Here is a 26,664-nt window from a genome sequence, read left to right on the forward strand (position 1 = left end):
AGTTTGTAAAAAGTTTTTACAAACTTAAATGGTACTAAAAACATTTGATATGCCGGAGCGCGGGTTCAGATATGCTTGCAACTTTCCACTGCTCAACATTTAGTTACATGAGTCTTACAGCTATGCTCTCAAGAATATTTTTTTTAATGAAAATAACTTGTGTATGATGAAAGAGTATTTTATTTGTTTTTCGCTTTTAACTTGGCTCTGCTAGGGTTTGGTTTTTTCCTAGTGCCGCCGCGAAGGTTGTTTGACTAGGCTGTCTTTCTCCTTCAAGAGGAGAGTTTTCTTCTAATGTGGGTAGATTTCCACCTTTACTTTGGCAATGGGTTTTCTGTTTTTAGTTCAAGAACCTTCTTGGTTGCTCTTGATTTGTGATTTCAATTTTGGTGGCTGGCAGTCCACCCACCCCTCCTCTTCCTGCATCCAGCCGACCCCCACCAAAACCCCCTCCCCTATCTCTCTATATCGGTTTGAGTATTTATTTATGTTTTCCTTGTGTTTGTTAGATGTTTTTTGGTGAGATCAATTTTTCTTTCTCTTGGTAGTTTTAGTATATCCTATTTCAACCATTCTTCTTGTTCTTATCTGAATTTTTTCTCAACTATTGATGTGTACGATTGACTCAAGCTAGGTGCCATGGGTTCACATGTTTTCATTTTTTCAGCTGGTGTTTGATGGTTTTGGAGACATCGCAACTTGTTGTGCCTGAACAATGCGACTTGGTCCTTAAGTCGGCTATCCTTTAACATCCGAGCTATGGTCGAAACTTTTAGAAACTGCTTCTCCCCCGCTTCTAACGAAGGGTTTGTTCAAAGACATATCAAGTGGAACCACGCTAACTATTTCTGTGTCATTCTTAATGTGAATGGAAGTTGTTTCGATTCTCTCGTTCGATCTGGATTTGGTCAGTATTATTAGAAACACTTTCGGCCACTACCTTGCAGGCTTCATTCAAGGTGATCCGACATTTTGCTCACTGAACTACATGCTATTTACAAGGGCCTCTTATTGGCCAAAGACATGTGTATCGATGAACTTGTTTGCTACTCTAATTCTTTACAGTGTCAACCTCATCAAAGTTCTCCATGTCAAGTATCATATTCATGTTGTATTGATCCAAAATATAAAAGAGTTACTCTCTCAAACCAATGTTTCCCTTTATCACACACTTAAAGAGGGGAATCAATGTGCGCAGATTTCTTCGTAAAACTTGGAGTCTCCTCAAATGCCGATTTCTTGCTCATGCTCCTCCTCCATAAATCGTTCGTGATGTTCTTAGAAACGACGCAATGGAAATCTTCTACCTTCGTGAATAATTTTTCTTTTCATTTCTTTTTTCTTTAGCTTCCTTACCAAAAAAAATCCAAGGCTTCGCTAGATTTCATTTACTATATAGACATGGTCCTTGACAAAGGGTGTAATTTCTAGCCACCAAATTTTCTGACAAAAAACATAATAATAAATATGTATTCCGTCATAATGATAAATATTAAAGTAAACTAGTAATGATAATCATAAAACATATTTTTTAACCCCCTCCCAATCGCAATTGCGGAAATGAAACGTATGAAATAACTATCGGTCATTATGATTCGATTTTGTTAACCATGTGATGTGCCTTCTCTGTTATTAATCTTCGCCGCACTGCACATGAATGATAAGCGCAAATATATGAAATGACAATAATAGACCATTCCCACTTCAAATCCTAAACTTTATAGTATAAACAAATATGCCAACTGGCCATGTTCAAATTATTAATCATGTACATGAACTTGTCTCCATGACCTTTTTTCCTATCTTATAATTTATGATTTCATATGTCATACCATTATCATATTGTGTTGTGTGTAAAATTTATTAATATTCCATTAAAATTAATAATAAACCATGTAAAATTTATCAACATGTATGAACAATCAGAAAATTTACAAACCAAATTATTGAACTCAAGTGATTAATATGTTTTATTAAATAACGGATTATTCGAGAGAATTAGAGTTTGATTTTCAGGTAAAATAATCTCTTGAGTCAGATTTTACTTATCTCAAGACCGAACTCCAAATTACTATTGCATCTTCCTCTAAAAAGTGGAGGCTTAACACTGAAAAAAGAAAAGTAAATTTACAACAAAATCTAGAGTTATATCAAACATTACCCTTAATGTCAACACCAATAGGATCAAAATTTTCCCTCTTTACATTATAGTACAATATAAAATAGATAGGACAAACAAGTAAATTGACATTAATATCCCTGACAATTTCATATACTACTTTTTTTCATATACTTTATTAGCATTATACTAGTATTATTATTATTTATAAATGTTCCAATCGCCAGATTCAAGCCAATAAAAAGTCCTCCTTGTTGGGTCCTAAATCTAAGAAAAACAATAGAATCCAAAATGGCCAGTCATAACAAGAACTGGTTCTTGGTTTCTCTCTTGCTCATTATATTGCTTCAAATCCAAACCAAAGTGTTCTGTTTTCAATACCAAGTTGGAGATCTAAATGCTTGGGGTATACCTACCTCAACAAATTCACAAGTCTATACCAAATGGTCCAAATTTCACAACTTCACCCTTGGAGACTCACTTTGTAAGTACATTTATAAACTCCCTCCGACTATTATTATAAATAAATATTCATTTTTCGGATTCATTGAATAACTGATATATCTGATTTTACTATTTTACAATATGTAGTGTTTCTATATCCACCAAGTCAAGATTCATTGATTCAAGTAACACAAGAATCATACAAGAGTTGCAATATTAAAGATCCAATATTGTTTATGAACAATGGTAACTCTTTGTTTAACATAACATCAAAAGGTGATTTTTATTTCACAAGTGGAGTAAATGGTCATTGCCAAAAGCATCAAAAGATTCATATATCTGTTGGAGGAATTGGAAATGTTGATGATGATGCTAATAGTCCAAGTTCATTGCCTGCAAATGGACCCTCTTATCAAAATGCATTTGGAAGCATTCCAGTAGCTCCTTCTACATCAAATTCACATCATTTAACTTCAACTTTTCATGTTCTTATTGTTGGATCTATCATATATGCAATGTTCTTTGCTTTAATGTAAAAGATGAGTCATAAATGTTTATTCTTAATTTTGTTTACTTTGGATTCTTTTTGTCAATGATTTGAATATGTAATTCTTTGTGGTTAATTTCATTTTTTTGAAAGTTACTTGTTCCTTGATTTTGGAACAAACAAGGGCCTACCTTATACTATATGGTAATGTTAAAGCAAATTAAAATGTAACAATGTGTTTTTTTTTTTCCATTTATTATTATGCAGGAATTTTGCATAAATTTGGTGCAACCTCAACCATAATTTTGTGCCCATTAGAATTGACTTTGCTGAACTGGCAGAGCTATATATCTTTTGAGTTGGAAAATAATAGTAAAGAATTTTACCGTGAATTAGTTGGTTGGGACATTATATATGCATAAATTGAGGTTTGAACTCGCAATTCTCTACTTATCGAGAGGTGAATTTTTTTATTGTTTTTTGGTTTACAATGAGCTGATGATCGAACTCATGACTAATTGACAAAAAATAAAATAAATTATTCATCTCATTTTAATACTCTTTAAGACCCTCTTTACAAAATATCAATAAAAATTAGTCTATTTGAATCATGTTATAAACTAAATAATCAATTTTTGTTGTTACATATATTTTTTATAAAAAGGACTGAGGTAGTAATATGTTTAGAAATCAAATTGATATTCTTTTCCACAAACTAAATCGTCATAGCCAACTAAGTCAAACATATTATTTTCTTTAGACGATATTTGGATTGATGAAATAGAATGAAACAGTGCAAAATAGAATAAAGCGGAATGAAGTAGAATGAAAGACAAATTTCATTAAATTGTGCAACATGTGACTTGGTATATGACCTCTTAAAAAGTTTTATGAGGGGCTCAAAAATATAAATATATGATATTAGTAAATTAGAGGGTGCAAAAACTAATTATATTACAGCAAATAGTAAGGTCCAATAATCAAGCCCAATAGAAAGATTTATATTACAAAATGATCATCCTAAGATGAGAATCTCGTGGCTATTGAGAACGAATCAAATCAGATGGTTTTATTTCTCAATCTTTTCGACCTAGGTTCTGCAAAAAAAAGTCATTAAAGATCGAGAAAAATTGGTCAATTATAAATCGGTCATTAAAGATTTATGTTTTTTATATAATTTAAGTGATGACACATGTCACCACATTATTGTTAAGATATAGAGCAAGACTAAAAACATGTTTGAGCAAATAAATAAATAAACATAGCAAATAATAAAAAATGTTAGAGCAAGCAAATAAAAACACAAGTTAGTTAAGATTTATGGGTTCTTGCTGCCATCTAAAGAAATATAATAGGAGAATTTATTGGATATTGACATGATAACACATATCATGTTATGTATTTGGTGCACACATGATAAAAAAGATGAAATTATTATTTTATCATATCTTATGTTTGGTACACACTTGATACTGACATGATAAGATAAATGTTTATTTAAATGAAAACATTATTCCTATAAAACACTTACTTTTTTTTTATAAAAAAAACAATTTTATATTTTCAATTTTTGTTTTTTGGAAACAATTTTATATTTTCAATTAGAATAAAATAAAATAAGTAATTACAAAATTATCATTTGAAATAATTGAAAAAAAAACACATAAAAAAACATAAAATAATAAGAACGTATCAATTAATATTTTTTAAAACAAGTAGATAAAGATTAGTATACAGTGAGGAACTCCGTCAAAAAAAAAAAGTATGCAGTGAAGAATCGAGCAGAAGGTATACAGAGAAATTCTTATATAGGTACAACCCCAAATAAAAATTATTTGGACACACACATAAGTGGAAAAATTTAAATGTAAAACAATTTAGTCACATCATATAACATCACTTCATCATCTTTTTAATTAATTTTTTCAAATTTTTGTATGTGTGCCTAAATTAAATTATTTAGGTTTGTGTCTAAGTAAGTATATCTCCAGGTATACATCCATATTAATACGTATTAGTAAGATATATTAATAAATTATATATACCGCAAGATATGTACAAAAAAAATAACGAATGGAAAATCATGAAAATGCATCCAGCGGGAATCGAAGTGAGGGACAATGAGATATGATTAGTATATCCTATCAAATTGCTAACCCAACTCAAATTCAGGATAAGAATTATATCTAGAGAGACAAAATATGATAAGATTCAGGATTAACTTATCATATCCTGCCGTGTCACCAAACACTGGATTGAGACATGATATGATACAGTTATTCTATCATGTCTCTTATCATGTGCACCAAACGGACCCTAAATGGAATGAGTTCTCCATTTATTTTTTTCAAATTCAAATAATTGTGGTGAATTTAAAACAACATCAATAATATTTGAGTAAACCAAATTTTAAAATTCGTCAAATACCACTTGAAATTTGGAAATAGGCAAATACCTCCCTGAAATTATAAAAAGTTCAATTAAATTACCCCTGACGTGGACTCTGACCGGTAGTGTCAGAGAGCAATTTGATTGACTTTTTATAGTTTCAGGGCAGTATTTGCCTATTTCAAAATTTTAAGGGATATTTAACGAATTTTAAAATTTCAGGGGCGTGTTTGAGAGTTTAGTCTTTAAACGAGTGAGAGATTAGAGAGGAGTGAAAAAAAAAGGAAAAAAATGAAAAACACGTTGTGGGTCACACAACCAACTTACCCAATAAGCTTAGATCCTCAAAACTAAAACTTACACAAGGAAAAAGACTCATTTTCAACACAATCATAGGACAGGTACCTATAATTCAATTTCAAGTTGCAAAAAAAAGATATTTTTTCTTCATATTGATGTATGAGTATGATTATGATATGCTTTTGGTATTGTTGTTGACAATTTTTATAGCCACGTTCCTGAAGAGTTTGAGTTGATAAAAGCTTTAATATGGAGAATTTGATTGAATCCAGATTGTACTTTTGCTTTAATTGTAGAAACCATGTTGCTCTTCATGATGATATCATTTCAAAAACATTTCAGGTGGATCATTCTTACCTTTAAACAATCTACCATGATATGATTATTGGAATTGGAATAGTTTTAGTTTACTTGTTTAGATTATTATTATTACTAGACTTATTTAACATGTAAATGTGAAATTACTCTTATAAGTTTTAAAATTCGGACTTAAACCGACTTGTAAGGTTACGGGTGCCTCCTGCCAAGGGCCGGAACATGATGTAGTGGTCTGATAGCGGGTGACTAAGTAGATTTTGGATTGACTTTGATACCGTTTGAAAATTTGGATTGAGCTTAACTCAACCATACATCTCCTACTTATAATGCGAGGGATGTCTCATGCCCAGGGCTTTGTGTGACCTGAGTAGTCCAACAATAATAAGTGGTTTAATGGATCTTGTATAGACTCTCAAACCATAAGAAAATTTGAGTAGGATGTCTCCCGCCCAGGGCAGGAGCGTGACCTGAGTGGTCCAATGGTGAGTGGCTCAATGAATCTTGAGAAGACTCCGTTTCAAAATCTAAGTTAGGTCTAACTCGATATCTCCCAGATATAATCTCAATTTCAGACCACATCTCATTTGTGGGACTCTTATGTTATATCTGTTGGATTTCAATTTGATTTATTTATAGTAACATGTTCAGACAACAAATTGGTGATTCCAAGGTTATTTATAATTTCAGGGAAGAAATGGAAGAGCTTTTCTATTTTCACATGCAATGAATGTTACAATAGGGCCAAAAGAAGACAAGGAACTGATGACAGGTCTTCATACAATTGCTGATGTCTTCTGTTGTGACTGTGATCAGGTGCTTGGTTGGAAGTATGAAAGAGCCTATGAAGAAACTGAGAAATACAAAGAAGGAAAATACATACTTGAAAAGTCTAAAATTGTTAGAGAAAATTTATAGAAGAAGCAACTACACTACAACATTATATAATTTTTATCATTGAATTTGGATTCAATTATTGATTTTGATTTTTCAATCTAAAATCAATGATAAAAATTATGTAATGATGATTTTATAATACTAGTATTTCATAGGCATGGTAATGGAATATTGGAATAAGTGGAAGTGATGTCGTGTTGGTTCTGGTTACGATGAATTTCCCAAAGATATTGAACAATGAGCTCTCATTTTAGCTCATTTGATAACCATGAATTTGCTGTCTTTGGGACCACTAGGGCCAAGAAAGAACCTTATTTATAAATGCTGGTTTCTTTTGAGGGAAACAAGGTTGATTGATGTTTAATTCCATTTGTCAATAATAATATCAATTAAGATTTGGAATTAACGGAGTTTGATGCTTAATTTTGATATTCCTCGTCAAGTTGGATTATCACTTCTGTGCAAATCAAATGCAATGAGGATAACTGTACTTTATTCACAATACTTTGAAATAAATTTTAATAAAGTTACTTCAAGTACCAACGAACGATATTTTACAGAATAAAATTTTCTCACTTTTCCACACTAAAGAATGAAATGAATGATTCGGAGGTTGATTTTCAAAGAGTTTTGCAAAACAAAGACACAATTTCCGTATGCTTTTAACATGCAGAGTGTTTCCTTTTCTAAAGAAACTTGTGTCTCTTACCCGAAAAGAAACAACAAAACGAGTAGCATTAGCATGTTGTAGAGCTGTCGAATATAAGAGAAAAATTTCAAACTATTCTCTCTTAAAACTAACGGTGCTGGTACGGCCATTTTGGCACCTCAACCACATAACAAGTAGCATTATCATTATACTACAACCAACCAAGAAAGTAGCATGATGCGGGTACACCACAGAACAATGGTATGGTAGACAAAAGCTTGCCTGTCCACTCCATCGATCAACACCCACCTCAACATCGTTCTCAATAACCAAAACCATATTATTTGGAAACAGAGTATATTATATATCATTATACTAAAATCATCTCCATGTAAAGCTATATGCTTGATTCAATGGAAAATAAGAGAAGCAAAAAACTACGGTAACCACAGTAATCTATTATATCTAACATTATAAAGTTCATCAAGTCAATTTTTTTAACAGAGAAATGAGACACCAGAGTCCCCTATCTGCAAGTTTGCCAAATTCTATCCTCATGAGCTGAGCTCCACAAACAGGCTGGCCTGAGGATGCAATCCAGCTTCCTTTAATGACTGTGTCAATTTTTCTTGTCCATAAACAACCCGAGGAAAATTAGAGACTAGGCTGTAACTCTCGGCTTCTAACAAACCCAATGAATCAACATAGTCATACAAAGATTGAATTGTCACTGTGCTGTTGAACCTCCTATCCTTGCGTACACCATTTGGAAACCGTACCAAAACCTAATAATTTTGATTGGAAATGCAAAAAACAAAACAGAGATGTCATCGAAGTTAAAACATAATAAAACAAAAACTAAGCTGAAAAAATGAGAAACTACGGGAGTAAAGTTAAAAAGTGAAGCCGTATATGAATTGAAGTTAAGACCTCACATACAAGTGAAACTAAATATATGAATTAGTGGAACAAGCCATGTTACAGAGCAAAACCACTGCATGAGAAAAATTAAATCTTGGTGAGATCTTTATATACTTTACCTGTGTAACATTAGGTCCTTTTTCAGGTTCTTCACCAAGAGACTGAGCTTTCTCTTCACGTAATTTAGCTAATGCTGCTTGTTTCTCTGCAGCTTCCTGCGCTGCTCTTTCACGTGCCTCTTCTTCTTCCTTGAGCTTTCTCTCAGCTTCAGCAGCTTCCCTTGCAAGACGTTCTTCTTCTTCTCTTCTCTGTCGTTCCCTAGCCTGGACATACACACAGCATTATTCTACTACAACAATAACAGTGCCAAGATTTTCCAAATAAATGCGGAAGAAAGGGAAGAAGTTCAGAACAGGGAAAAACACATGGAAAAGTGACCACAGAAAACTGGCGTGACAAATAACCATACACTACAAAAACATACTTGATCAGCTTCTAGTGCAGCCCTGTATGCAGCATCTTGCTCCTCCCTTAAGCGTGCATTATTACGCCTTTCTTCTGCATCAAGCCTTGCTGCAACAAGAACTGGGGAACTTTCTTCAAGCACTCTCTGAAGTACCACTAACATCTCCTCGGGGGATTTTGGACCTTCAACCTGGATTGAGTAAAATAGATTGATAAAATAATTTACAATCAGACTGCTTTATAAACTACAATACTTAATACTTTGCACATCAATTAAGTAAGACAATGACGAATATAATATCAATAAAACATGAAAATAGTACAGTCTCGAATCTCAATTGAAAAAGGTACTAATGATATTGAACCTATACACTGCTACCATGATGTCATTTGTGGCATAACCATTTGGCACCACCAATTAAAATCTTCCTCATAATCCCCAACATTTCATAACAAGTGAGAAGGAAGAAAATACTTTGAAGTGACAAAGGACCAAGCCGAGCAACTTGAAAAACACAACAATGGAGTCTTATCCTACTAGATGAGATCGACTACATGAATCAAACAGTTTACTTAAAGGAACTGAATGGCAATGACATTTTCATACATCAAGTAAATCTACACGTGGCAAGTAGAAAACACCAGGTTTTGCTATACGATAAAGGAGAAGATACTTGCTATAAGAGAATGTTTCCCATGGTGATTAATTTGATCGATGGATCTAGCCGTGGAAAGCATATTCCAGATAAAAAATGGAAATCAGGGAAATCATTCTATTCAGCGTCACTATGGAGATGGACTTCTTACCCGCCACAATATCAGAAAGTGGTTATCCCAACAAACAAAAAATAGATACTGCAAATGATGTTTCTTTGTCATCATTTGCCTGTCACTATTCATTTCTTCGACAAGAAAGCAGACAAGCAACATTAAAACTTCAAATTAACACTTATGCATTGAGCTTTACTATAAGCAGTTAACCTCATTATTTTTTCTTTTTTTAATACATAAAACCTCCCTAGTCCCTATGGACTTTTCCATCTATATTTTATAACAGAATCTGAATATAATTGTCCCACAAGTGCTGAGAGACTAAAAGGCTAAATCTATCTTTGTTTGAATTTGATCTCTCATAACTTATCAATTATAACCATATTATGTATTCACCTTGTATATCTTACAACAAATACACAACTTTTTACCAACAATCAACATACAATCTTAATGAATCACAATGACAAAGATCAACACACCCACATAGACAAACACACATATTGGGGGGTTCCCGTTACTTCAAGAGTAAGTCTTGTTAAACTTCTTCAGCGTCTGAGTTGAATTTTATTAATGCATCGGCTGAATCAAAATTTCTCTGATACTTCATAAAATTTTATTTTAACATAAAATATATTTTTTTAACTATAAGTACATATCAACTATAGATTGCATACACATGAATGTAACTTATCTAAAATTTAGTGTGCAAGATCATCATGTTAATACTATATTATTCAATATTCAGATTTGTTACATGTGTTCTACAAGAGATCACCAAGCAAAGTTAGACATCCTTATGGAGTGAATAGATTTTCACTTGTGTGTGTAGAAACCCACATGCTTGATGCAACAGGTGTATGATATGACTCGGATACAGGGATAGGAGAATGACTAAAAAACCCAAGATATGAAACAACCTAAATATATTAACACAAACTTCCAAAAAAATTATATTACATAAATGTTTAGCAATGAACTATACATGAACTTTGATCCCTATAGTACTGGATACATCTCAGTACACCAATACACTCCGATATGCAGTTGATACGTATCGGAGACATTTATTTAAATAAATAAATCACTATACGTGGTAGATTCGTCATCAACATGCCGATGACACACATCCAAAAACTCTGGCATCGAATAATGGAACTGATAGGTTGCGTTAGCAACTTCGGATTTGCAATCAGAAACAAGGGTGGTGTACAAAAATAAGAAGAAAAGAAAACGATGTATACGGGTAAAGATTAAAGTAGAAAGAATACCAATGAGGAGTAACTTGGTATTAGAACTCCCAGTAGATGAGATATGAATAGTACAGACGAACAAGAGTTAAGGTAGGTAGGATAGAATGGCAGAAAATTGAAGGTGTGCATAGGGAGTCACTGTAGAGATACAAATGGTGGACGGTGGCATGTTCAGTGAACTTCTGTGCCAAAGGAGGGCCAATCGATCGGAAAAATTCATACTTCTAAACAGAGACAAAAAACCTGGGGAATTGTGGGGATGATGGCAGATGCTACAAGAAGAGAGGACGAGAAGGCTGGAAAGGACGGAAGGTAAAATAAAACCTAAATATTCAAACTTTTAAAGGAGAAATACTTACTTTTTCAAAGGGGTGTGCATAGTAAGTACAGATCAAAGGACATGGATGACACTGCAACTTATCCAAATACTAATTATAGAATTGAGTCAATCTTTTTCGATATTTTGTTGAAAAATATTTGAATACTTTATTAGTTTATTATCATCACACGTATTGATAAGCAATATGCCAAAGACAGAAATTTATAAGAATTAAAAACATCATACTCATTTCCTCTGTTTTATCCACGACAAACATATCATGCAAAAGAAATTTCTACTCAAAACTTAGCATAATTAGGTTCACAAGTGCGAAATAATAACGCAGGCTCCATCAGACTAAAATTGTACTTTGGGGGATAAGGAGCTTTAACCTTCTTTTTTCCCCTCTCCTTTTCCTTTACAAATCCCTACCACTCCAACCAAAATTTGAGTGAACTAATTAACCCAAAACACACTTTGTACTCATTTCACAAAAAAACAATTTTAACCACTTATAATCAGAAGCATAATCTAAACATACATAGCATCCCATTAATCCATTTGCCTCAATTTATTATGAAATTGACACATGAAATTGACACATTTTATGAATTCATCACATCCTTCTATTCTATTCCTATCTTCAATCTTCCACACCCACACACTATAGTCAACTCAGAATTGCCAATTGGCATGAGTCGCTCAAATCTTATAGTGAGTTCAACTTCACATAAGAATTTTGTAATTGGATAATTCATAAGTTGTTTTTATTAATTATCTTAATCTTGAGACATGTTTTAGCACATGTGAATTCCGAAACACAATTCATCTAAACTTTTAAGTAAAGAGTAAAGGTCCATTTGGCCCAGCTTTTTTTAGAGCTTATGCAAACAGCTTATGCAATATAAATTAGGTTTTATGCTATTTTATAAGTTCACACTGGTGACAATTGTAATTTTATAAGCTATTTTATCATAAACTACCTTGACAAACTTATAATAATATATAAAAATTGCATAAGCTGTTTGCATAAGCTCTAAAAAAAGCTGGGCCAAACGAGCCTTAAATCAAACTAAATTTGTACTTGGGGATAGGTAACTTTAACCTTTTTTTCCTCCCCTTTTCCTTTACAAATCCCTACCACTTCCAATCCTTATCATCTGAACAATGCTTATCGCATCCCCGGGTGTTCTTAAATCCAACCAAAATTGAGTGAACTAGTCAACCCAAAACACAATTTGTACTCATTTCTTTACCACACCAAATACATACACACAAAAAAGCAATTCTAACCACTTAAATCAGAAGCATAATCTAAACAGAAAAACATAGCATCTCATTTATCCATTTGCCTCAATTTCCACCAATAAATCTACTAAACAAAATGAGATTCATAATCCATTAATAAAACATCAACAGAACCAAAAAAAGTTACCTGTTGAAGAAGGGCAATTCTCTGATTAGTAGCAGCCATAACAAGAGCACAAAACGGAAACCTAGAAGCTTTCAAACTATTACTCATCTTAAAACCTTCACTAGCACGAATACTACCACCCCAGCAAACAAAATTCTGATTCACAAACTCAACAAAAACATCCGAACAAAGCGTCCTTCGACAAAACAACGGCGTATCAGGATGATCAGGAGAATGCAAATAAACAAACAAAAGCTTAAACGAATTCCTTGACCTCTGAAGCGCATCCATGAAACCCTCACTCACAAAATTCGGCTTCGTAGTTGTTCCATAATCTCTCTCAAAAGCCGCAACAAATTGCATAGCTTCAGTAGTCGCCGCCGAGACAGAAACCAACGGCGAAGCAGAACCCGAAGCCGATGAAGACGAACTTCCCGAGCCTAAGCCTACAAAGCCCAAGGAATACGAAAGAACACCACCGGCAGCCCATAAGCCCAAACCAATTGCACCGGAAACTAACCCTAGACTACCGGAAATCACGGAGATAGGTAATTTGATTAGCTTCCAAGCTAATCCGGGAGGTGGTGGAGGAAGTGGCGGTTCTGATTCGGAAATTGATTGTAGATTAACATCATCATCGTGGTTGTTGTTGTTGGTGTCGGTGGTGGTTGTTGCGGCGGTTGTAGTGGTGAAAGATGAAATAGCGAGTTCGAGGTCCCAACCGTGAGCGGCGAGGATCTCAGTGCAGAGGTCGGGATCTTCTAAACCGGTGATTGCTTGGAAATAGGCAAGTTTATCGGCTACATCTGCCATTTTTGTTTGATGAAATTGAAATCTGAAGTGAAAACTGAATGAAAACCCTTAACACCGACAATAGAGAATTAAGAAGAGAGTGACGAAACAGTTTGAATGGAAATGATTATTGAAGGAATAAGCGCGTTTGTAACAATCGATTATATTCGTAATTCGATGTGTGTTTTGCTTTATCGTTCTTCTCGTCTCTTCTCGGCTTAATTGTAATTTCGGGCTTTTCTAGTGGCCCAATATCCTATTCTTAACTTTAATTAATTAAGGAAACATTCTATTACCTTCTTTATACTAATAATTAATAAACATTTTCTTAACTTTAACTTGGCTTTAATTAAGGAAACAAACTTACCGTCAAAAAAAAAAAAAAGGAAAATGTTAAATAGTGCCCCCGGGCACTGTTTAAGGAAGCAAATATAGTAATATGACATTGAACTTTATGCAGTCAACGTCTGGAAAGTCTAAAAAGTATTATTTTCAATTTAAAAATTTCCTTTTTTGATTTCCTTAACCAGTGCCCCGGGGACACCGGTTAGCATAACCCAAAAAAAAATAAGGAAACTAACTCCTCATTCTACTCACTTTATAGATATATATTAGAGTGTTCCTTCAGAATATATATATATATATATATATATATATATATATATATATATATATATATATATATATATATATATGGGTGTGGTTATGGTGCATAAGCCCAAACTTATGCACCATGCATAAACTTGCTTCCTACCCCCACCATATTTGCTTCCTACACAAAAAGTCAACCAAAAGTCAGCCCAAGCTCAAAATTAGGCAATCCATTACTCGCGCGCCCCCATATACTACCTCATTACTTGCGCGCCCCCCATTTGCTTAGCGCACCCCCAGTTTTTTTTTCCTTTTTTGCCTTAGATTTCTTGTGAGCCCCCAATTTTTTTTCCTCCCCTAGATTTCTAGCGCGTCCCTAATTTTTTCCCTCCTCCAAACTTCAAACACCCCCCCCAAATTTCTAGCGCGCCCCCCGTTTCCAATTAAATAATAACTTTTGTTTCTTTGAAGTATATATTATAAAAATCCATTTTTAATTAATTTTCGTCACACACCCCCCTCGAAACCCAAAATAATAACGAATGATTCATGTATATATAAAGCATACTTGTCAAACATACAATTTAATTTTAAGTTTTATCAATCATAATCACAATATAAATAAAATCCCATACATTAATTACATATATATATATATATATATATCAATTTTTCTTTACGATAAAAAAATGATCGAATCCAATCTCATGCATACTATCCAAACTTTTTTCAACTAAACTAACCCTAATTGCTTTATATGATTTTTTTATTTATGTAGCATGGTTTTGTAAAATGGTTATGTGATGTTTTACTTAATAACAATGGTTTCAATGTATAACATCTTGGCACTAATGCCCATATGAAACCATTTAACTAAAATAATGGTTTCAGTGTATAACGCTATGAAACCATTTAACCAGACTAATGGTTTCAGTGTATAACATCTTGAAACCAAATAACAAGACTAATGGTTTCAGTGTATAACGCTATGAAACCATTTAACTAGAATAATAGTTTCAGTGTATAACAGTATGAAACCATTTAACTAGACAAATGGTTTCAGTGTATAACATCTTGAAACCAATTAACAAGACTAATAGTTTCAGTGTATAACATCTTGACACTAATGCTCATATAAAACCATTTAACTATAATAATGGTTTCGGTCTATAATGCCATGAAACCATTTAACTAGACTAATGGTTTCAGTGTATAACGGTATGAAACCATTTTTGCTGTGGAATGGTTTCAAAGAGTTGTTCTCCAAAAACATATTTAACCCTTAATAAATATTGTGAAATAAATTAAAATTTTTAAGACGATATAAAACCGGAGAGAGTGAGGTATCCCCAACCGTTCCAAATAATTCAAAAAACCCTAAATAAAATTTTGGAAAATTTTATTAATATCTGATATTTATAAAAGCATATTTACCTCATTTAATTAACTAAAAATAGTTCCAGGTCTCAGAAAAATACCTAACCGGTCCCAAAATTTCCAGAAAATTATTTACTATTTTTCTGTAAAAACAATAAAAAAAATTGGAGTCTCCTTGGCACCGCACGCGCCCCCACGCGCCGCCAGTGAGAGTGGGCGTGGAGGCGCGTCATTGTTCATCATCTTCCTCACCCATTTTTCTGCAGAAACGGGTCGCGACGACCCGGTTCGTTGACCCGGTTCGTTCTCCCTCAATAATCAACGAAACCCGACGTTCTTTATACCGTTTTGATCGTCGTTCGATTTTATGAATGTTTCCGGTATTAGTTTTCCAAATCGGTGATCGAATCGCATATAAAATGTGGCCGAAATTGAGCAAGCTTTTTGTTTTCGTTTTTTGTGTTCTGTTACATGCTTGAATTTGTTGGTGGTTGTGATGCTCACGCTCGTGATCGTAGTGGCGATCGGAATGGTGGTCTGATTTCAGTTTGCGAGGTCACGGTGGCTCCGCCTCTTGCATAGATCGTGATCATAGTGGTGAGTGTGAGCTGAAGAAGGCTATGATTAATACACGTGTAAAGAAAATCTAATGGTTGCCAAGGCCTTATGCACTGTGCATAAAAAGACCCTTATGGATATTAACTTTTGCCTATATATATATATACACACACATTGTACTAGAGTGTGTCTTAGTGAGTATCACTTAATAAAACATTCACATTGTAGAAATCCGGATTCAAATATCAAACATTCTATTTATTTACTTAAAGATAAAATTATAGTTAATAGACGGCCTGAGAGAAAGAAAAAAAAAATTAGTAGTGTTCCCGTGAACATCACATTATATATACAAGAGTCACATTGTATATACAAATGTTAGTTTTTCTCAAGAGTCAGATGTATTTTTATTTATGAGTGCTTCTTTTCGCGCCCCCTAATTTTTTCACGTGCCTCTTTGATTGCCAAAAATGTCCACTCGCATTGTAGAGTCCGAGCATTAAAAACACAAATTATGGGAAAACACAGTTTGTGTCCTAGGGTTCGAACACAGTTTGCATTCTAAATTAGAACTTGATTGTGGTCTGAATTTTGGGTTGTAGTCACATCTAAATAGTCTTGAACGATGCCCAATTTTTAGTGGTCACCGACGAGGCTTTGTAATTGTTCGATCACCTCATGACCGAACACTATGTGAATAAACACTATGTGAAAATTGTTACAACACATAGACTTCACTCTCAACCACCTCATGACCCCAGTACACACACACTCTCCAAAGTAAATATTGTAACTACATCTCAAATACTCTAAAACAATAGCATAAGAGAAAAGAAAAACGACACAAATATAAATTTAAAGTGTTTACAAGTGCTACTGCTTGGTGTATTGAAACCATGAACTTGAGGTCTCTATATATAGCATTGAGCTCACCATTGCTTCACTTCTCTAAGCGATGTGGGACTTCTCAAATATAATTTTCTTGACTTTTTTTCCTTCATTAACAACGTGGGACTTACATTACAATTAACCCCAACACTAATCTAACAAAAACTCCGGAGTTCGAAACACCCCCTTACAGGTTCAAATTCTAGAGTTCAAAGGTTGTTGTTTTTCAAGAAAGTTTGTGTGTGGGTGTAGGAAGTGAGAAAATACGAGCTGATATGGTATAATTCTAAGATGCACAACATGTTGGCTTTTTTTGTAAGCTTCCATTGAGATAACCGCGTACCTTGCATCAATGTCAACCAATGTATGTACGCTATCATCACACACCTTGCATCCATGTCAAATGATGTCCATGTGTCACCTGAACAGCTTCAAATTGCTCTGAAACCACCGTCAGACCATTGTTAGGCTCCAACAATTTCAGTTTAGTTACATCACCTAGTAAACCTTGTATCACTAGTCCAACTAAACTAATGTCACTAACAAGTACCCACTCGAAGATCCATAACTTAACAAAAACATGAGAATCACCACTAGTAACTGATGCATAACCAATAATAGTAGAACTATCTAACAAGTATCTACCTACTATCTATGCATCAAAGTTCAAGAAAATATCTCGCATCGTGTTAAAAGAAACGCACCCATACCTTGAACCTTACAAGTTTTCCCGTCTCCAAAATGAACAACTCCACCTTCGACTAGCTCTAGGGATACAAAAGTATTTCTTCTTCAAACACATGTGATAGGAGCTTCCAAAGTCTATGACTCAACACTCCACCGATTTCCAATTTCCACCAGCACCTCCGCATCCTCATAATAAGTTGTTGTTTCAGACGTAACCTGAGTATTCTTAGCACCGCCTCTCCAGACTAATGTCGAGTATTATTATCATCGCCTCTCTAGGCTGATGTCAAGTATTGTTACCACCGCCTCTCCAGGCCGACCTTGTGTAACCCTGATTGCATCACTTGATTTTCCACAAGCTAAACATCAATTTTCTCTAACCTAAACTTCACAGCAGAACCCCCTCCTTCTGAATCAAACCAAAAGCTCTGATACCAGTTATTGCGAAATATTTTAACTACATCTCAAATACTCTAAAATAAGAGCATAGGAGAAAAGAAAAACGACACAAATATAAACTTAAAGTGTTTACAAGTGATACTGCTTGGTGTATTGAAACAACGGACTCGAGGTCTCTATATATAGCATTGAGCTCTCCCTTGCTTCACTTCTCTAAGCGATGTGGGACTTCTCAAATATAATTTTCTTGACCTTTTTTCCTTCATTAGCAATGTGCAGCAGCGGACCTAGGGGTGGGCTGAGGTGGGCCGCGGCCCACCCCCACCCCAAAAAATAATTTTTTTTTATATGTAGGGTATTAATTTAAATGTATTATTAATGATTTTAAGTCACCCGGTATATATATGTACAAATATTAATATAAATATTAATTTAGAGTATATTATTGATGATTATAAGTAATTCGGTACACATATTAGTTCAAGTATTAGTGTAAATGTTAGTTCATAATTAATTGAATTTATAATAATAGATAAAATTAGCAGTTGAACTAGCGTATATAAATATGAAATGACATAAAAAATATGTTTAATTAATATTAAATTTTTCAAGTCCCATATTTTCACATTTGTTGCAATTTTAGTCCTATCTCAATATTTTTTTATTACTTTTTTGCTGTAAAATTAGCGAATTTTAATGGGAAAAAATTGTGAATTTTGGTCTCAAATTTGATATTTCATCTTTAGATTCAATGTTGGAGACAATAAATCACCTTTATAGCCAAAAATCACAATTTTTAGAGTAAAAATATAGTTTGTTGGTACCAAAATAGTAACATGTGAAAATAGAAGAGCAAAAAATTCAATTTGAAAATAAATTGACTATTTTTCGGCCCACCCACGATATTTTTTCTAGTTCCGCCACTGGCAATGTGGGACTTACATTGCAATCAACCCCAACACTAATCTAACAAAAACTCCGGAGTTCGAAACACCCCCTTACAGGTTCAAATTCTAGAGTTCAAAGGTTGTTGATTTTCAAGAAAGTTTGTGGGTGGGTGGGTGGGTGTAGGAAGTGAGAAAATATGAGCTGATATGGTATAATTCTAAGATGCACAACATGTTTAAACCCTAGGATGCAAGCCTTAATAATTTTATAGGGCACCCATAAATAGCAGGGGGTTCCAAAAAGAAAAAGTTTTTTTCTACTAGCTATTAGTTCTACGTTTTCCAAAAGGGTACGATGTGTATGAGTCGGCGGACATTCATCTTTTAATAGCTTAATTGCAACCAATGAGTCTAACTAGTATACTTTAATCTAATAAACTTTAATCATGCGGAAACCTCTCTCCCATGATAGCTTAAGCCCATAATAAATCCCTGAAAAAATAATTCTAAAAAAAATCCAAATGTGTGTTTAACAGATCGATTTGAAAAAATTATCGGTTCGCCTGTTTAGGTCGGTTCACTGCAGTTTGATAATATGGGCGATCTAATTGTCAGACTAGACTGACCGGTCCAATTTTTAAAACACCGAATCCCCACAGTTCTGCTTCAAGCACAGACAAAAAATGCTTTCTAGCTGCGAACGCGAAAATAAAGCAACCACGTAGTATGTTGTCGCGGATGGCTGGAAATCAATTAACCGGAGGCGTGTAATCACTGAACTAAGGAATTATCCGCAAGATATTGCGCAACTCCCGCAGAATACAACCGGTTCTTCTCGGTGATAAACATACCGAGGCTATCAAGACACGAGAATATCAACAAGGTAGGTAACTCAGGCATTACAAAGAAAAATGGAAAAACTAAACAAAACTCAATTGCATCTTATGATACTTGGATACACCTTCTCATATAATATCTATATCAAAACCGTTACTTAATAATAATCATTATGATTTTACACAACAAAACTTTTTGTCTAAAACAAAACCGTAGTCCCTATTTATTAGCAATTAACTAAAGGTGTATCTCAAATAAATAGCAAAATTGATTTGGAGTTAATATATGAAAGGAAAACGTGAGAGAAATAATAGGAACAACTGGGTATCCTATGTATAGACTAATTCAAAGTTTTTTCATTTAGATAAATAAGACTAAATGAATATAACCACAAATAAAATAACAGTGTTGCTATATGTACCGAATTTCTTTTTCCGAATTACTCCCGAAAGTATGTGTGGCACTATTTCTCTTTTTATATTTACAATGTGGATGCACTGTGTATTTTGAGTGTGGGCCCCAAAACAATTGATAAAAATAGCAGTCTTGCCGCCTGAAGCAACAACATCCATGGAAGCAACAACCATTTATAGTCTTGCTGCCTGAAGCAACACCATCCATGATTGCGTCACTTGCAGCCTCTCATTCAAGTAGCTTTTTTGTAATTTACTGTTGATTTTCATAAAATCAAAATATGGATTCAACAAAACATAGGGTTAATTTTTGAAGCAAACAAGAAGGAAAACTATTGTTTTACAGAAAGCTCTTGGGTTCATTGTCAAATTAATCTTTCCATTAATCGTATTTTAGGGAATCATGACTAAAGAATGAGGAAACAATACTCCACCATAAAAAGGTTGAATCTTTAAGAGTATTTATGCAATTAAGTTGAAAATTGAAAGAATGTTGGGTTTCATAATCTTGTATATAGTGAATTTCTATTATCCCAAATTTGATTTCATAGTTTGATTCAAAAAAAGCCTTGTGCAGAATTGGAGAAGTCAATTTTGGTAGAAAAGAAAGGATTGTAACCGAGAGAGAAGGCACAGAAAGGGGTTGAAAGTTGCTGACGTAATGACCGAAATTGTTGCAACACATCATTCGGTGAATTTTCGGGAATGAAATTTTCGGGACATATAGCATTTTTCATAAAATAATTTCCTTGATAAAATATATTTTTACTTTTCTCATTTAAAAATTATTAGACACAATATAATATAAACTTTTGAAATATACCCAAAATTTCCAACAATCCCCCACATATTTCAAAAGTTTTTAAATCAAAAGGTAAACAAAAATTGTTTCGAAAATATTGCCTGAGTCACTTTTGAGTACGATGCATCAAACTGGTGTAGCAAGCTATATGAACCAGTGCTAGAATGATATACTTAACACACAATGAATTTGGTGTAGCAAGCAATATGAACCAAAGACATTTGGCGTATGTTAGCGGTATAACATCCACATCACACCCCCACAATTCTCGTGTTACGCGGTGTTGCGCATTTAGGCCGTGCGCGTGTCTGGTTTTCATGAGTGCTCTAGAGACCCGCCACGGTCTCATGCAAGCGGACCCACTTGACACTCATATAGGTGATTCCATCTAGTGTATCCTACAACCATACACCACCCACAAGGACTTATGGTAATCATTAAAAGCCTTAAGCTTACCCCTCAAATTAATTTTAATTTAGCACTTCTCATAGCCATTATCATAACACATAGGAAATGGACAAAATTTTAGTGCTAACTTAACTAACAAGTAACTTGTTTTTACCCATATGAACCTTCTTCATGGGATCTCCAATCACAAAGGTTGGGTTCCCATTACTTGTCGTTTTTCAATGGCATAGTCCATTCCTATCAATTTTCTTCTCAGGGGTTAAGTCAACGGATCCGATCAATTCACACATATTGACTAAGACGTCTCAAAGTCAATTTATCTCACAATTTTTTGAGTCTATAAAGTAAACTCGATTTTCACAATAAGTTTATACAAGTCTACTTCGATGGCTACTAAGCGACAACTTATTCATCAATAAAATAAATCTACTTATAGATTTATCTCATTGGCCTATATCCAATCATCATAAATTTATTATACAAGTCTACTTAGAATATTTTCTAAGCGACACCCCCACATTAGATAAATGTGACTTCATTTGTGGATTTATTATACAAGCTTACTTGAATAATTTTCAAGTGATAACACTCTCACAATAGAGAAATAAATCTCAAATATATATTTTTACTCAAACAAATCTCATGATACATTATTGTATTGTTCTAATACACATTGTATCTACCAATCTGTTATGGTATATCTCGTATATTTTTACTCAAGTAGCATTAGGACCATAAGGGATACTCAATATTCTAAATCCATGATAGTTAAACTTCCTAAAATTTTCTCAACATACTATATTTATGATAGAATTATAAATGTTACAGATCCTTGTAAGTTTGCGCTACAATTCATACTTGATCCTCTTATGCTTCACATCAGCTTAAATGTTTCATTTTCCTTTACATAAGTGTTAGTATCATAACATATAGTCAATAAAACTATATCACAAACAAAATGCATAGGTAAAGAAAATTTCAGTGCAACCCGAATCAAATATCGTAAACTATGCATATACCAAATGATTTTCAAATATAAGTATTCATGTTTTCACAATTTTAATCAATACTGATATGCTTATGCCGTCAAAATAAATCCAATATAAAATGGCGTTGGACTATGCATGACGATCTTCAAATTACCATGAGTCTCCTAACAACTCAAATTAAATAAACTAATTTGATTCATACCAAAACAATTATTTAGTTCATCTTGTCATGCTCAAACACAGTCTATATAATATTATTGCCCTATGAAGCATATAAATTAACTCATACACGATTAACAAATATCTCTTTATTCTACACATTTAACACAATTAGCATTATATTCTTATACAAATTTTAAATTAATCCACACAAAGATTTTCAATTCCTCATTTAATTCACATAGTACAGAAAATCAGTTAAATATATAGATATAGTCGGCAACCGAAAATATTCTAAAATACATGGATAAATTAATTCAATCACTATATCTAATCGCAAAAATATTCCGCTACGATAGAACAAATTAGCTTATCATTGTTAAATAAACTACTCATTAATGTTAATTTCTAGACAAGTTCAACACATTCACATAATCAATATAAAATTCAAAACTTTGAAGGTTAGAATATGTACCTGACCCCTTGTGAATGATTTCAAAGGGAGAAAAATGTTACACTTACATAGAAGGTCTTTCACAACATGCTCCCGTTCTTTTATTAGGCTAACCCCCACATTTTGGTGTCATAAAATAATATTAGAGAGAGTTACCTGGCTCCTAGCAAGCAAACAAAGACATACCCCCACATTAGCCGCCGATAGTATTCCCTCCCAACATTGGTTCTGAGCGCTTCATCCGAGAGACATGAGAGCGAAATCAACAAGTTCTTCAACCACGAATTGGAGTTGCCGTAGCTACAAAAGAAGTAAAACCATCTACCATGTTGTCATCTTCAGAATCATCAGCCATAATTCCTTAGATTGTTGTCGCGGATGGCTGGAAATCAATTAACCGGAGGCGTGTAATCACTGAACTAAGGAATTATCCGCAAGATATTGCGCAACTCCCCCAGAATACAACCGGTTCTTCTCGGTGATAAACATACCGAGGCTATCAAGACACGAGAATATCAACAAGGTAGGTAACTCAGGCATTACAAAGAAAAATGGAAAAACTAAACAAAACTCAATTGCATCTTATGATACTTGGATACACCTTCTCATATAATATCTATATCAAAACCGTTACTTAATAGTAATCATTATGATTTTACACAACAAAACTTTTTGTCTAAAACAAAACCGTAGTCCCTATTTATTAGCAATTAACTAAAGGTGTATCTCAAATAAATAGCAAAATTGATTTGGAGTTAATATATGAAAGGAAAACGTGAGAGAAATAATAGGAACAACTGGGTATCCTATGTATAGACTAATTCAAAGTTTTTTCATTTAGATAAATAAGACTAAATGAATATAACCACAAATAAAATAATTTCCTTGATAAAATATATTTCTAATTTTCTCATTTAAAAATTATTAGACACAATATAATATAAACTTTTGAAATATACCCAAAATTTCCAACATAGTATACCTCCACAAGCTGCATTATTTCCAAGTATCCACCTAATCCCATCAGTAGATATACCAACATTACTATTTTTATTCATGCTATAACAGCTTTCCGATATTCCCCTAGTTTTTGCCAAAGCCTAATCCTGTATTAATGGAATAATATTATTATTCATATTTATATAATATACTTTATTCGGCCTTATTTACAAGTAAAATAAATTTTTTGGCCTTAAATATAAATAAAAATTATCAAATTCAACTATATTAAATGTTATTGTTCCTAAAGTACCTCTCATTAATTGTCCACTTTTTAAAATGATTGCATATTTTCAATGCAAATTTAATGTATATTGTAAAGGATAGTTTAGTAAATACAGGACAACAACTTTCTTAATAAGTGTGAAATAGGATAATGTTGATTATAAATAAGGCCGAAAATAATTCTATTAGAATAATCTCTTCTCTCAATATATTTTGTTCCGAAAATAAATCAAAATTTATCAACATCAAAATATTCATTAAATTTTAAATATATTTTACATGATTAATAATAGACCAAGACAACATTGTACCCAAAACAAATAGACCAAGCCAATACAATAACAAAAATGGCTGAACAATAACATTTATTACATTTATTTGAATAAAGATAGAAACTCGATATAAAAAAAAAAAACACATAGACTTGACTTGACTTGACTTGAAAAAAACACAGACTTGACTTGAATAACATTTAGGGTCTTGCTAACCAGTGCCCCCGGGGCACTAGTTAAGGAACCAAAAGAAGAAATAAAATAAAAGTTGTGCATGGAAAACATCAAAATATAGACTTTTGTTGTATTGACTACACAATTTCTAAGTAAAACTTTCTAAATATGAATCTTTAACAAGTGCCCCTAAGACACTATTTAGCATTTGCCTAACATTTATTTGAATAAAGATAGAAACTCAAGATAAAAAAACACATAGACTTGAATCCAATGTAAACCCAGTTTGGTGAATCCCAGACTAAAACCTTGTCACTTACGGTAATGAAAATTCACCAAGGCCAATGCAGATAAGACAAGACTTGTTTATTCTTGCAAAGGCAAACTTGGATTCTCTTTTCTCATCTCCAGGTGCAGCTGGAAGGTTGAGATCAAAATTTAAAGGCAAGACATGCCTTTTCTTTCTAGGTTTATAAGGTTTCAAAGCCATTGGTTTTAAGGAGGTTGCGGACCTGACCGGTGCACGGTGGCACGTCATATGTCCACCAAGGGCTTGTCCAGTTGTGTATTCAGATCCACAAATGGTGCACTCATGAAGCTTGTATCTGTTGTTGTTACCATCATCATGAGCAATTTCCAATGCATTAAGCTTCTTGTGACTTGTTATATGGCCACCAAGTGCTTGGAATTTAGAGAAAACTTTGTTACATGTTGTGCATTCATACACATTGTAGTAACATGCTCTTGCTCCTGTTCCTCTAATAACCAATTTGCTTCCTTTCCCTTTGATGATATAATTGGTGTGTTCCCTTGAGCCTAAAGAGAGTTGGTGTTGTTCAAGGGATGCTTCCATGTTGATTTTGATTTGGATTAAGAGAGAGGTTGAACCTTAACCTTAAAATAGAGAAAAAGATAGAGGGGCTAGGAGGATTGTAAGATGATTGCAAAGCACGATATTCACTTTTAGCCTATGTTCGAATGTCTGTTTCCCAAGATAACACTGTGTAGTGAACACGATATTACGTCTCCAAGAGGTGGATCACGTGATGGATGGATTTAAATCGTGATTCCAGCACATTGTTAAAAAAGTTGCTCTCAAAACGATAAATATTCTAATCAAAGGCACGTCTACTATAAGATTCGAGTTTGCGTGATCTTGAAAAAACAATAAATGTTCTAATAAAAAACATGTCTATTATATTATAAGATTCGCATTTGCGTGATCTTGAAAATTTTGGTAAAGTCACACACACGCATATACATATATCCAATTTATTAATTGATATTTTTATTGAAGTGCAATATATAACAAATAAATGAAATGCTCCTTTAAAAAAAATGAAATGTAAAATATAGAAAATTTAATATGATCATTAGGTCTTGTAAATTTAATACTATAAAATACTTCCTATAAAAAAAAAATACTATAAAATATTGTGTAACATAGCTTATTGAATTTTATGGGTTTGATTAGTGTGAGGAAACAATCTCAACAAGCTGCAGTTAAGTAAAGGAAAAAGCATACATAAATAACTAAAAAGAGACTATATGAGAGTGAAGTTTAATGTGCGAACATCATGTCAAGAGTAGTAGTTCAAAAGATAACAAAAGAAAAGCCAAGAATGATTACATAACATTTTACCAATATAATGTGCTTAAAACAAAAAGAGAAGATGAGAAACATGAAGCTAATTTCTTCAAATCCCCTCACTCTCTACTTTGTGATCTAGACCTCAGTAAATGTGTGGCTGTGGCATGTTCAATTTTAGAATTTATGCCCCCTCACAATTAATTTTTTTTGTTGGTATTAACCTTCTGGTTTTCAGGAGAATGAACTCTGATAATGTAAAATTTGACTGCAGGATAAGTAAAGTCTAATAAAAATTTGTTCATACCAAAAATCAAACTCGGATTCTCCCAAAAGATTCACTCTGAGGTGAGCTCATTAACTACTTAAATTCAATGTCTTGTTCGCGATTAATCTTGTTGGTTACTAAGCTAAATTCAAGTT

General features: G+C 33.3%; 4 protein-coding genes across 4 annotated transcripts; 2 read left to right on the forward strand and 2 right to left on the reverse strand.

The window, feature by feature from the left end:
• Window positions 1–2,316: 2,316 nt before the first annotated feature.
• LOC123924103 (mavicyanin) lies at window positions 2,317–3,136 on the forward strand. Its single transcript, XM_045976879.1, has 2 exons — window positions 2,317–2,603; window positions 2,711–3,136. The coding sequence occupies exons 1-2, from the start codon at window positions 2,411–2,413 to the stop codon at window positions 3,097–3,099; spliced, it is 582 nt and encodes a 193-aa protein (XP_045832835.1). The 5' UTR covers window positions 2,317–2,410; the 3' UTR covers window positions 3,100–3,136.
• Window positions 3,137–5,723: 2,587 nt separating this feature from the next.
• Window positions 5,724–7,352, forward strand: LOC123918576 (protein yippee-like At4g27745). Its single transcript, XM_045970656.1, has 3 exons — window positions 5,724–5,839; window positions 5,949–6,080; window positions 6,744–7,352. The coding sequence occupies exons 2-3, from the start codon at window positions 5,988–5,990 to the stop codon at window positions 6,969–6,971; spliced, it is 321 nt and encodes a 106-aa protein (XP_045826612.1). The 5' UTR covers window positions 5,724–5,839; window positions 5,949–5,987; the 3' UTR covers window positions 6,972–7,352.
• A 587-nt stretch (window positions 7,353–7,939) lies between these two features.
• On the reverse strand, window positions 7,940–13,803 carry LOC123918567 (plant UBX domain-containing protein 10). The gene is made up of 4 exons (XM_045970650.1): window positions 12,764–13,803; window positions 9,005–9,175; window positions 8,640–8,843; window positions 7,940–8,384 (listed from the first exon to the last, which is right to left on the reverse strand). Exons 1-4 carry the CDS (start codon window positions 13,553–13,555, stop codon window positions 8,154–8,156), a joined length of 1,398 nt encoding a protein of 465 aa, XP_045826606.1. The 5' UTR covers window positions 13,556–13,803; the 3' UTR covers window positions 7,940–8,153.
• Window positions 13,804–24,969: 11,166 nt separating this feature from the next.
• Window positions 24,970–25,506, reverse strand: LOC123889127 (zinc finger protein ZAT5-like). Its single transcript, XM_045938350.1, has one exon. It carries the CDS (start codon window positions 25,504–25,506, stop codon window positions 24,970–24,972), a length of 537 nt encoding a protein of 178 aa, XP_045794306.1.
• Window positions 25,507–26,664: the final 1,158 nt, after the last annotated feature.

The sequence above is a fragment of the Trifolium pratense genome, linkage group LG1 (assembly GCF_020283565.1).
Source record: "Trifolium pratense cultivar HEN17-A07 linkage group LG1, ARS_RC_1.1, whole genome shotgun sequence".
In the NCBI taxonomy this organism is placed as follows: Eukaryota; Viridiplantae; Streptophyta; class Magnoliopsida; order Fabales; family Fabaceae; genus Trifolium; species Trifolium pratense.